Source organism: Arachis ipaensis, chromosome B9 (assembly GCF_059453495.1).
Source record: "Arachis ipaensis isolate K30076 ecotype BB chromosome B9, ASM5945349v1, whole genome shotgun sequence".
NCBI lineage: Eukaryota > Viridiplantae > Streptophyta > Magnoliopsida > Fabales > Fabaceae > Arachis > Arachis ipaensis.
The window spans coordinates 1,700,093-1,711,163 of record NC_142444.1 but is presented as its reverse complement, the minus strand read 5'-3'; the positions used below and the strand labels follow the sequence as shown (position 1 = coordinate 1,711,163).

Sequence of the window (11,071 nt, the reverse complement as noted above, 5' to 3'; positions counted from 1 at the left end):
TGTTTTAGGTTGTGATTTAAAAGTTTGCACTTGGAAGAATAAACATATGAATAATATTTTTTAATCTTAAAACCAACCTCATTAATAGTATATGTAAGGGTGGCAAATGGGTCTAGACCCGACGGGTCGGCTCGCATAACCGTCAAAAAAGGCGGGTCGGGATGAAAAATTGGGACCGATAAATAGCAAAAGTCCGCCTAATTTCACCGTTTAAATCGCGGGTTTTGGTGGGGTGGGGTGGATTTTTCCGTCGGGCTTAATGTTTTTTAAATGAGGGGATATTTTTACAATTTTTTTTTATCAAAACTTAACTTTTTTTAACCTTACAAGAGTATGAAGATAAAAATTGAGTGGTTTAGATTATGTTTATGTTACTTTGGAGACAATATTTATAATTATGTTTCAAATTATGTTTATGTTTATTTTGCTTTGGAGAGAATATTTATACTTTAAGATGAAAATTTGGTTTATAATTATGATTATTAGATATTTATAGTTATAAAGATTTTAATGTTTATGAATATAAAAAATATAATTTTTTTATGCCTTTAAAAATTATAAATTATATATATTATTTAATAGAGTGGAATGGGGTGGAATTTTAAGACCGTCTTATTAGGTGAGGCAGGGTGGGCTTCCCCACTATATGTAACAATTCTAACTAATAAAACTAGATAAATGATAGAAATGGATTTTCAGATTTTTTCCATTAATGGAATTAATATTTCAAATTTCCATTAAATTAAATTAGGGTTTAACTATGGTGTACTAAATACACATGATAAGATTATTAGTAGAAAATTTAAGTTTTTTAATAAAAAAAATTTTAATTAGTAATCTTAATATGGTTTTAAAGCACAAGTCACAAGATAGCTAAACTCGTTAAATTTATCTTCCAAATTTAGTTACGTTCGTTTTTACAAAATACTTATTTTTCATTAAGTTTTATTTGTATATGTGGGGTTTTAAACCTCTCCATACCATACTACAGCTAGAATTTAAAACTATCGCAGGATTTTTTACCCTCACAAATATGTAATATACTTTTAGAATAAAATTTAAAAACTCTCACCAAACTATATTATTTCAACTTTTTCGAAGTGTAATTTTTAAAACCCTACACTTAAAAAAGAGAGACTAAAATAAAAGAAAAAAAATAATGCAATGTGAAAAGAAGAGAAATAGATTCAATTCTTATAAAAGAACTAGTCTTTTGACATGGATGATGGATCATCTTTGAGGTTGATCTGAAGAGAAATAGATTGTTCGATTCTTATAAAAGAACTAGTCTTTTGACATGGATCATGGATCATCTTTGAGGTTGATCTGAAGAGGGTCCTCCAACTGATGGAGCTGCCACATTGCTTGCTGAACCATTCTCAACTGGTGGAGGCACACCCCACTTGCCTTCCGATTCAAGCGGCTCAAACACGTGAACTCCGCCGTCTGACAGCCCTATTGCAAACTGATTCGGTTCTTGCGGATGCGCCGCAATTACAAGCGGTTGTACGTTGGAACTGCCACATAAAACACATTAAGGTAGCATTCAACAAATGGTCAGGCACTAAGATAATGAATAAAATGGGTTAGTGTTGTATTACTTCCTGAACTTTACACCCTATGTACCTTGGCCACTAAGCTTTTAATATGCAAATTTGGTAAATATAACGGTCGTTTTGGACATTATAAAGTTTTGGGGGCTAAAATACAAATGGTGTATAAAGCCCTAAATAAAAACCCCCCCAAGGCATAGTTACTTTGACTCTCATTTTAGAGATATTAATAGAGATTGACCATACTAGACAGTAGACATTTTCTTTTGAATTCCAAAAATACTTTTAATTTGTGAGAAATTACCTGACGCTTCCTGAAAGATAAGCAGACGGATTGATTCGACATCGTAATCTGAGGTTTGAAGCACTAAATACACACACTGTTGCATCTAAAAAGCTGGCGTATATCAGCTGACTATCACACGAGAAAGTCGCATGCGATATTGGTGCAGCTGAATCTCGCGGGAACCACTACAATTCGAACACCCGACATCAGAAAATCTATAAAGGAAAAAAAAAAATGAAACAAAATTATTTGGACAAGACATCAAACTGAATTAGCTGACCTGCTTCAAACATTCTAGCTTTGTTGCTTCATAAATTGCTAGCTGAGTTTCATGTACAACCAAGAAATGTATCTGATCCTGATGAAACTGTACACGCGTATCTGCCTGCGCTGACGGAGTCCTCCCGGGAGGAAGCTGCAAGAATCTACTTTTCTGCTTTTCCCATCCATCAGTATTCCACACACAAATCTGCACGATAAACGAAGTTCGAAGACAACTCTTAATATCATAATTATGCAAATTGTGTTGCTCGGAGGGTTTTACTAGTTGAGAGCCTATTAAAGATTCAAAACTAAAAATTCTTCTAGTGCAAGTGCTTTTGTATACATGTTCTTTCAATACATTTAATCATAGAAAAGAAAAATGCTTGAGGCACATCCATTTGGAAAATTATTACCTGGGCATCTGCCCCAGATGAAACTAGCACATTCAATACGTGTGAGAAAGCAAGACCAGTTATTCTTTTAGTATGACCCTTGAGTTTACTTTTAACCTGCAAAATGAAATCAGCATAAACACTATATCTCAAATTTCAAATGAGTAGAAACTCTTAAGAGGCAGCATTGTTACCTCGTCCACGCGGACATTATATATTTGAATGGAGGAATCATCCATGCCTATGGCAATAATGTTGTTATCCTGAGGATGAAAAGCAAGAAAGGTTGCTGCAGGTGGTGGAGGCATGAATGTCGTCATTGTCTGTACTTAGCGAAAAAAAGATTGAAATTGGTTAATCAGCACTATTTCAAAATCTATATAGTCTTGAACTTGGAAAATAACCAGGCTCATAGGTCACCTTAAAAGTCATCATATTGAAAAGGGATATCTTCCCTCCTGAGGCGGACATTACATAAGAATCATTTTTGGACAGAGCAAAGCATGGAACAGCATCTTCGGGACTACTATCGGCAATGTCATTAGTCATCAGAATGCCACTTGATGGTTGCCACAATTGAGGTTGCATGCTGGCAGTGGCCTACAGAACAAATATCAACTTTCAAAACATGAACAGCAATAATCCAACAGTAGTTGGTTTGTTCGCATGGACACGCACCTTGCCAGATGAGTTACGGTCATTTCGCTGCCATTTCCAGAGAAGGTGAATAGCATTTGATGCTAATGCAAGAACAGCATTACCAGAGTTTGTATATATCAACCTTGATATCTGTCATAATAACAAAGATCAGAACAATTTCATTGATGGATATGAGGTTCTACATCACAGACAGACTAGAGAGCTAAAAAGGTAAAGCAGGAAGAATCTCCAAATATCTACTACTTCATTAATCTTAGTCTTCCAAGATACGTTCGATACCAGTTGACTATAGTGGAAAGCCAAACCTGAAAACCTACTTGGGATTGATTTACATTATAAAACTACAGTGAAACACCAATACTTAGCTGATACAAGAGCTCCCAGCACATCACAAACATCAAAACCAGACATATGAAGAGTTTTTTTATAAAAGGGTAAGTCGCCATGAGATTCTATTATTAAATTTCAGTGGAAGCGTAGTTTGACCAATTTAAATAAATAACATACCTTTGGTACTCTCACATTGTCTGGTAACTTCAAGGATCTACACTGAGACGGTTCATTTATTTCAGTGAGCTTCCATATTTTTGACTTGTCATTGGATTCTTCACTTATTCTAGGCTTAACATCACCTAAGTTCCGTGCATCCCCATTCTGATGAAAAGTAATTATGATTATAGTAATAATAATATTCTGTATCAAATGTTGCATGTTGAACAGAAGAAAAATAAAAAACAGAAAGCTACGAATAAGATGGAAGGTTGCAAGTAATGATAAGTACTGTTGATATAAGGACAAGATCACGAACCATTCCGGGAATTGCTACTACAGAAGAGGCCCTCTCCGCAAGTGCGGCACTAGTCGCTGCGGCGGCAGCAGCAGAAATTGGATTTATGGTAGGCTGCAAGAAACACAGCATGTTAGCTTGAAGTTTAATTTTATTTCTTTTTTCTCATCATTTGTAGATTAAGTTTTCGTAAGGTACATATCTACCTTTGCCATGGCTTCTGATGTTCGTGATGCATCATATAAAGAATTCTCTAATGTGCGCAACAAACGCATACCATCTGCATTGGCTAAAATTTTGATTCCATTCTCATTCGCAGAGACGGCTAGAAGTGTTCCATCCTTGTTGAATCGGATACGTGGGCTTGCCTAAAATTCATATCAAGCAACCATTAGCAACTACTTATTCCAAATACTAGCTCTCAACTATTTTGCAACAAACTAATGAACTTACAGGAAGACCCCCATCAGCATCGATGGCTTGCAGAGGCTGAACATTGTCCATGTCCCAGAATTTTATGGAGAAATCATCACCAGCAGCCAAAAATCGATTTTTGGTGGTATCAAATTGCACAACACCCAAAGACCGCTTACGGAATCCTTGATAAGTCCTTTTGACAGCTCCTTCACTTTCATTCCACTCAACAATAGAGGATTCCCCATCTTTGCTTGTCCCGCACGAAAAGAGCCTGTAGCAAATATTTGTGGTGGGAACATTTAAACACCATATTAAGAACAGAAAGTATAATTCAACCGTGCAGCCAGATTCAGCATAACACGAGGAGCAATGGTTGAGAATTCGAACCTTGTTCCATCAGCACTATAAGCCATGGTGGTGCACCAACGACCAGGTGCATCATAATCAACACGAGATCCCAAATTGTCATACAGCCATGCTTTTATCTTTCCATCTAATGCCGTTGAAAAAATAAACTACAACGTCACAACAAAAAACTATCAGCATTAAACTAAACGAGGAAAAGTTAGCAGAAGCATCTACTTCAGGGTTTTGTATTATTAAGTCAAAGGAATCGGGAATCGCAACGACCAACTCAACTAACATTTCTCCTACCTGAATGTTTTCTTTATAATGTGGGCATACAGAATATACTGGAGCTTCATGGCCCTCAAAAGTATACTGCTTAGTACCCGTAGCAGCATCCCACACCTTAAATTACACAACGTAGTTAGGAACATATATGATCTACTCCAGTTGATTAAACCAACTCAGGCTGTACAAGACGTACCTTAATGGTCTTATCATCACCACAGGTTATCACACATAGTTGCTTATTTGGATGCGAAAATGCAAGATCATTTACTCCACCAACATGAGCATCAATCTATAAATAAGGTTTGGAAGTAAATAATCAGAGAAATGCATATGAATATATATACTTATATATATGTGCACGCGCGTGTTTATAACTATATGGCATGTACCTCAAGGTGCTGCCTCACATCATCCCCGCCATTATAAGAGTATATTTGAACAATGTGTCTTGAATAAGCAACTCCTGTTCCATTCCATATACAAACAAAAGATATTTGCAATCAGATTTAGTTTACATCTGAAAGTATATATATTATATCATTAAAACAAAGAACAAAAAAACAAAAAACTCAACTTACCGAATAAAGCACCATCAGGACTCCAAATCACTCGGTTGACAGAAACACCAGGATCTTTGACGAGTGCAGCCTGAATTGTTCAAGATTAGTTCTCTTCCGTCATAAAAAAATTACAATTTTTTACAAATTTTCATCAAGAACAGTGTAAGAGATTACCTGAAATGGCATTGAACATGCACTAAGGTCCCAAACTTTGAAATTCCTCAAGACCAACCGCTCCCTAGACCCCACCTCCCACAAAGCGATGTCCCCAACATTAGTGCCAACTATCAAATTTGCATCAAGGAAAGCTCATTCAATTCCCAATTCGATAGCGAAAAACGTGCAATTAAAAGAAGAAAAAAACAGGCTATCAAAAGGCCTTAGAAGAGCAACAGACCAAGAAGTAAAGATTGTTGCACAGGATGGAAGTCCATGCTCATAGGTGATGAACCCTGATTCAAAGTTCGCACGACAGTCTTCGGCAAGTCATCAGGTGCCGTAAAAGCTTGACTATGACCGTGACCGTGACCATGACCAGGGAATGTTGCCGACAACACATTGACGGGTAGATTTACCTGCACAAAGTGACAACTATGAACTATTAGCAGAAATTTCAGGGGTCAAACTAGATTATGCCTGAAGATGAATTGTTAATGATTCGTCCATAAGCAATACAAGATTACCTCCTCGGATATTCCCATTGGTCTAGTTCTCTTAGCAACATGATCTGAGTCTCCAGATGGGTAATCAACAGAGGGATTAGTTGGAGGAGTCCTTGGATGCTTCAAAGCAGCTTTAACAAGGCAATAGAACAGGTAGTAAGTCAAAGAACAAACTTAATATACCCTACAATATCTTAGCACAATTATACATAGAGTTTGAGACTAAATAAAGCGAAATAACTCAATACCAGGGATTGATGGAGCACCAAGACCTATAGCTCCACCTCCAGAAACTGCAGGATGTGCCACAGTGGTAGGATTTGACATCCACCCAGCCAGGGGCGTCGGCACTGGTGCTGGAGTAGGTTGAAAAGGCTGTAAACACGAAGCACCGAGAGTCAAGTATGGTAATAAGAACCAAAAGTGATAGAGAAATAGAATATAATGCGGATGCCTATGATGAAAATAAGATGAATCAGTTTAAGTAGCTCACCCCATGTGCACCGAGAGGAGGAAATGCTCCGGCCTTTGGTAAGGACCCTAATAGCGGATTATTAGCAGGTGAAGGAGCTCGTGCACCATTTGGTTGTCCACAAGAGTGATCCACAAAAAGAGTTTTTATATCAGGATTTGGCCGTGGATTCTTGCAAAGTTGATGCTGCCAATTCAAGCTGTAAATGATTTTTCAAAAACAAAGGAAAAAGAAAGCCAGTTATTCAGTAATCTCAAACAAAAAATAAACACCAATGCTGCATAGCATAACAAGAATGTATAATGTAACATCAACAATGTAAACGTGCGGATAATTACTGCAACACATTTTCCTATATACAAATTCAAGTAGTCTATTTACAATATTAAAACTGGAAATTGTTCGAAATCCTATCAAAGCTCTCGTTTTGGATAACAATAACAACATTTTTATTAATAAACACACAACACAAGTTTTATTCTCTATAAGAAATAGGGTCACTTGGGAAAAATTTACCTTTGATTGATGAGAGTCCGTAACCTTGAGTTCTTAAGGTTGGGAAATTGCAACTTATCACGAAACAAAGGATTCGCTTCAATGAGCTTTTTGAGCTCAACCAACATGATTGCTCTAGCAGATTTTGTATCACCATACTTAGACAATTGCTCATTTTCCCTAGTAGTACACAAACAAACTCGAATCATTCGCTGCACATTACATAAGTTTCACACCAAAACCCACAAGAGATCAGTATATATACTCATACCTAAAATTCTCCAATGTCAAAAGCTGTGTGATTTCCTTGAACAATTCTTCATTAAAAGTAGCAAACACTTTCAAATCCTTTACTAATATTTCTACAGCCTTGGACCGGTCATGCCTACCAAAAAATTTAAGCACAGTTCAACTAAAGTCTCAAACTAGTCACTAGAACAGAACTAGAAAATGCTGAAACAGTCAACAAAATTCAAACAAAGTGTGAAACTTATGATATGAACTTACTTATCCAATGCCTCAAGATACTTCTGTTTCCTTATCTCAAAAAATATCTTCATAGAATATCTATTATCATCTACCTTAGTGAAACCAGAAAGGTACTTTTCAACCTCATCCCAATTGCCATTGTGCACTTCATCCTCAAAGTACTTCATATTGAAGAAAAATCCAGACTCCTGTTCAAGCCTATCATTTTCAAAATTGACAAGACCAAAAAAAAAAAGAAATTAATTAATGTGGTAAAAAAAACCAAATAAATAATCAAAATAAACTAAGGAAAAATTAGTTTAATTTAATGAAAACAACAAACTAGCCCCACTTGTGAACAGTCTCCTTGAACTTTTCCTCATCCAGAAACTGCAAGATCAAGAACACCAATTCTCTACTAAGAGAAGACATCGCAACCTCCCACTTCCTCGATTAGATATGCACCAAAATGAGCAAAAACTGAACTAGATCTGCAAACACAACACAACAAAAAAAATAAATTTTTTTTTTAGCAAAAGGAAAAGTAACTTGAAAAAATCACACACCAATAATAATAATAATAATAACAGAGACAAAGTGATAATTCAAATCCGCACCATGAATCAAACCATTTAAGCAGAAGCATTAATAGAAGTAAATTAGAAAAAAACTTCTTCCATATTTTTGCCAAAATTAACCAAAAGGAAAGAGAGATGCGGTTTTTTTTTTGGGGTGGAAGAGAGAGAGAGAGAGAGAGAGAGAGAGAGAGAGAGAAAATAAAATGAAAACAATTTGACTCTTATGTCTATCTATTTATTCCACACCTATCCCAGATGATCGAAAAAAAAGCAGCTTTAACCTCTCTTATGGGAATCCAAGATGCATGAAGCAAAAAGTGTCAAAACCCCAAAAACAAAATTAAAAAAAATAAATTAAATTAAACCCACAAAAAAAATAAAGGAAATTTCGAATTGGGTAACAAAAATTAAAAAAATAAGTAAGAAAAGCTTGAAACTTTAACAGATTCGAAAAAACTAGAAAGATAGAGAGAGAAAGAGTGAGAAGAAAAGAAAAGGAAGAAGCACCAAAGCTCTGATAAAAGCTCTCACCTTCTTCAAACAACAACACATGGGAAAGCAAAAGAAGAAAGAAAGAAGGAACAAAAACAAAAGGGGGTCTCCGAATATGGAACCCCTCAACCCAACAAAGAAGCCAAAGCTTTCTCTCTCTTTCTTGCACTTTCTCTCTCCTCAAACTCTCTCTCACTCTATTTATCTTTTCTCTTTCTCTCTCTAGAAAACTACAAACACAACACACCTATTTATATGCGCCACATTTGAACTTGCATAAATAGGTTTATTTTATGTAAGAGGCGACATATAGATGGATGAAAACAACGTTTACTTATCATTGATAACTTGTCGAATGTTTATAGCTTATTTGATAAGTCAACCTACTTATATAACAAGTGCAGTTAACTGCGGGGCCCACTAAGCCGGCTTCGGTTTTTGTCTAAACAATCGGCTTGGAATATGGAGCTAAATAGCTGTCTTCTTTTCAGTTTCCCAGTGGAAAAAAGAATTTTCCTTTCTAATTTTCTAGACTATTAATTGTTAAGAAATATATTTTCAATTTTATATATGTTAAATATATTTAAAAGGATTTATTTTTGTTTTTATTTTACAGTATTTTTTAATTTAATAGATCAAAAATTGGTTCGTTAGATATAAATAAGATCTAAGAGTTTATTAATAACTAATAAAATTTTGCATTTACAAAAAAAAAATTTAATTAGAACATATATTAGCCAAATTTCATTTTTAAAAGGTAAAAATCTATATTTTAAAATTCTCAATTAAAAAATTCATAAAAAATACAAAATTTAAATTTTTAGTTCATTTGTTATTTGTTTATTAAAGTAACAAAATTAAAATCTTCTCTTAATGATAATTTTAACATGAGTCCTTACATACAAGTTAAGTAAATCCTATCTTTAATTATAGAAGAGCAATGTTAGGGACTAACAACTTTTGTGATTGGTAACCATAAAATAGTCATCAATGATGATTTAATAGTGTGAAATTGATGTGAAATTTTTTTCTAATAATTCACTTTTTTCTACTAATTATATACCGACCAAAATTCAATAAAATTGCTCCGTTCTAGACTTTTCTATTATAAAATTAAGTGGACAATTATTTAAGACGGAAGAAATAAAGAAAAGAACAAGTAAATAAATGTGTTGGAAACGACAAAGTTTCTCGGGGAGGGGACACCGTATTATTTGGGGCGAGAGTTTGGAGAATATTACGGTCGCTGCCATCGCGAGATGAAGCGGGTAGGGGAGCCTAGTACACTTGTTGAATCATGTGATACAGTCTATGATTGTGATACGAGAGGATATGATATGTTATGATATATCGCGATATAATGAAGAGTAGTTGAAATTGAAATTGAAATTGAAATGTGTGGTTCGTGGTGAGAGAGGTGTGTAGGTTATTGTCCCTGTCAGGTGTGTACGTCTGCCTGTTCTTTTCCACGTAGCACCATATATTATTCCCATTATGCATCTTCATCCTCTTCTTCGGTTACGTTATTCCCACAAAAACTATTTCTTTTACGAATATTTTTATTTCTCCTTTTTTTATACACTTTATAATATTTATAGAGTTTAATTTTGATCTATTGATAGTGTAAAATATTTTATATAATTGCGTAATTATAATTTTTTTAGATAATTATTTACGCAGTTATATAAAAGATAATTATTTTTATTATATTACGTAATTAAATACACATATAAAACTATTTTACATTAATAATACATTAAAATTAAATTCATTTAAAATATGACAAACACTTGTACCAATATGTCTTTAAATTCATCCTAGAATAGTTACCAAAATCAATTATGATGTATTTTTGTACAGATATATGTAGTATCAGTAGTGTACTACATTGATGGAAAGAGGGTAATAGCTAATAATAGAGAAAAATCTAAAACAGTTCCTGACAATTATTTTGAAAGACAATGAGACTTTTGACAAAAAAAAAAATCGATCCGGTCTCTGAACAATTACCTCGAAAGGACAATGATGTCCTGTGCCAAAAAAAAGTCAATATTATTTTTTTTTCATATGAGCTAATCTGTCCCAAAAAAAGATCAGGCGCCGAATTGGGTTTTTTTTTTTTTTGGATATTGTCATCCTTTCGATATAATTATCAGGGATCGGATGGAGTATTCACTCTTAATAATTTGTAAAAAGTCTCTAATTTTTAGTTTGGCCCTTTTTAATTTAAATTTTTTTCTTAACTTATATTTTTATGTTGGTCCATTCCAAAAAAAATTAGTTCCGCTATTATATAATTTTAACATATTTTATATTAGTGACTGAACTTAATGCACATCTAATATAATT

The 11,071-nt window shown here is 34.3% G+C and overlaps 1 protein-coding gene across 1 annotated transcript; it reads right to left on the bottom strand.

Annotated features, from left to right (window-relative positions):
* Positions 1 to 1,057: 1,057 nt before the first annotated feature.
* On the bottom strand, positions 1,058 to 8,141 carry LOC107617564 (topless-related protein 1). Its single transcript, XM_021112152.2, has 25 exons — positions 8,005 to 8,141; positions 7,692 to 7,871; positions 7,456 to 7,569; positions 7,206 to 7,364; positions 6,711 to 6,888; positions 6,466 to 6,592; positions 6,239 to 6,348; positions 5,953 to 6,130; positions 5,730 to 5,839; positions 5,574 to 5,643; positions 5,385 to 5,458; positions 5,189 to 5,284; positions 5,014 to 5,109; positions 4,747 to 4,874; positions 4,396 to 4,630; positions 4,149 to 4,310; positions 3,964 to 4,056; positions 3,663 to 3,809; positions 3,174 to 3,284; positions 2,916 to 3,095; positions 2,690 to 2,818; positions 2,517 to 2,612; positions 2,120 to 2,308; positions 1,858 to 2,024; positions 1,058 to 1,517 (listed from the first exon to the last, which is right to left on the bottom strand). Exons 1-25 carry the CDS (start codon positions 8,082 to 8,084, stop codon positions 1,310 to 1,312), a joined length of 3,417 nt encoding a protein of 1,138 aa, XP_020967811.1. The 5' UTR covers positions 8,085 to 8,141; the 3' UTR covers positions 1,058 to 1,309.
* Positions 8,142 to 11,071: the final 2,930 nt, after the last annotated feature.

What these genes read in the sequence shown, in the direction of transcription:
- LOC107617564 (XM_021112152.2), bottom strand. Translation starts at nt 8,084, where the DNA reads ATGTCTTCTCTTAGTAGAGAATTGGTGTTCTTGATCTTGCAGTTTCTG. An exon ending in TTCAAGGAGACTGTTCACAA is followed by an intron (nt 7,872 to 8,004) that starts GTGGGGCTAGTT and finishes TGAAAATGATAG; the next exon opens with GCTTGAACAGGAGTCTGGAT. An exon ending in TTGACATTGGAGAATTTTAG is followed by an intron (nt 7,365 to 7,455) that starts GTATGAGTATAT and finishes GTGTACTACTAG; the next exon opens with GGAAAATGAGCAATTGTCTA.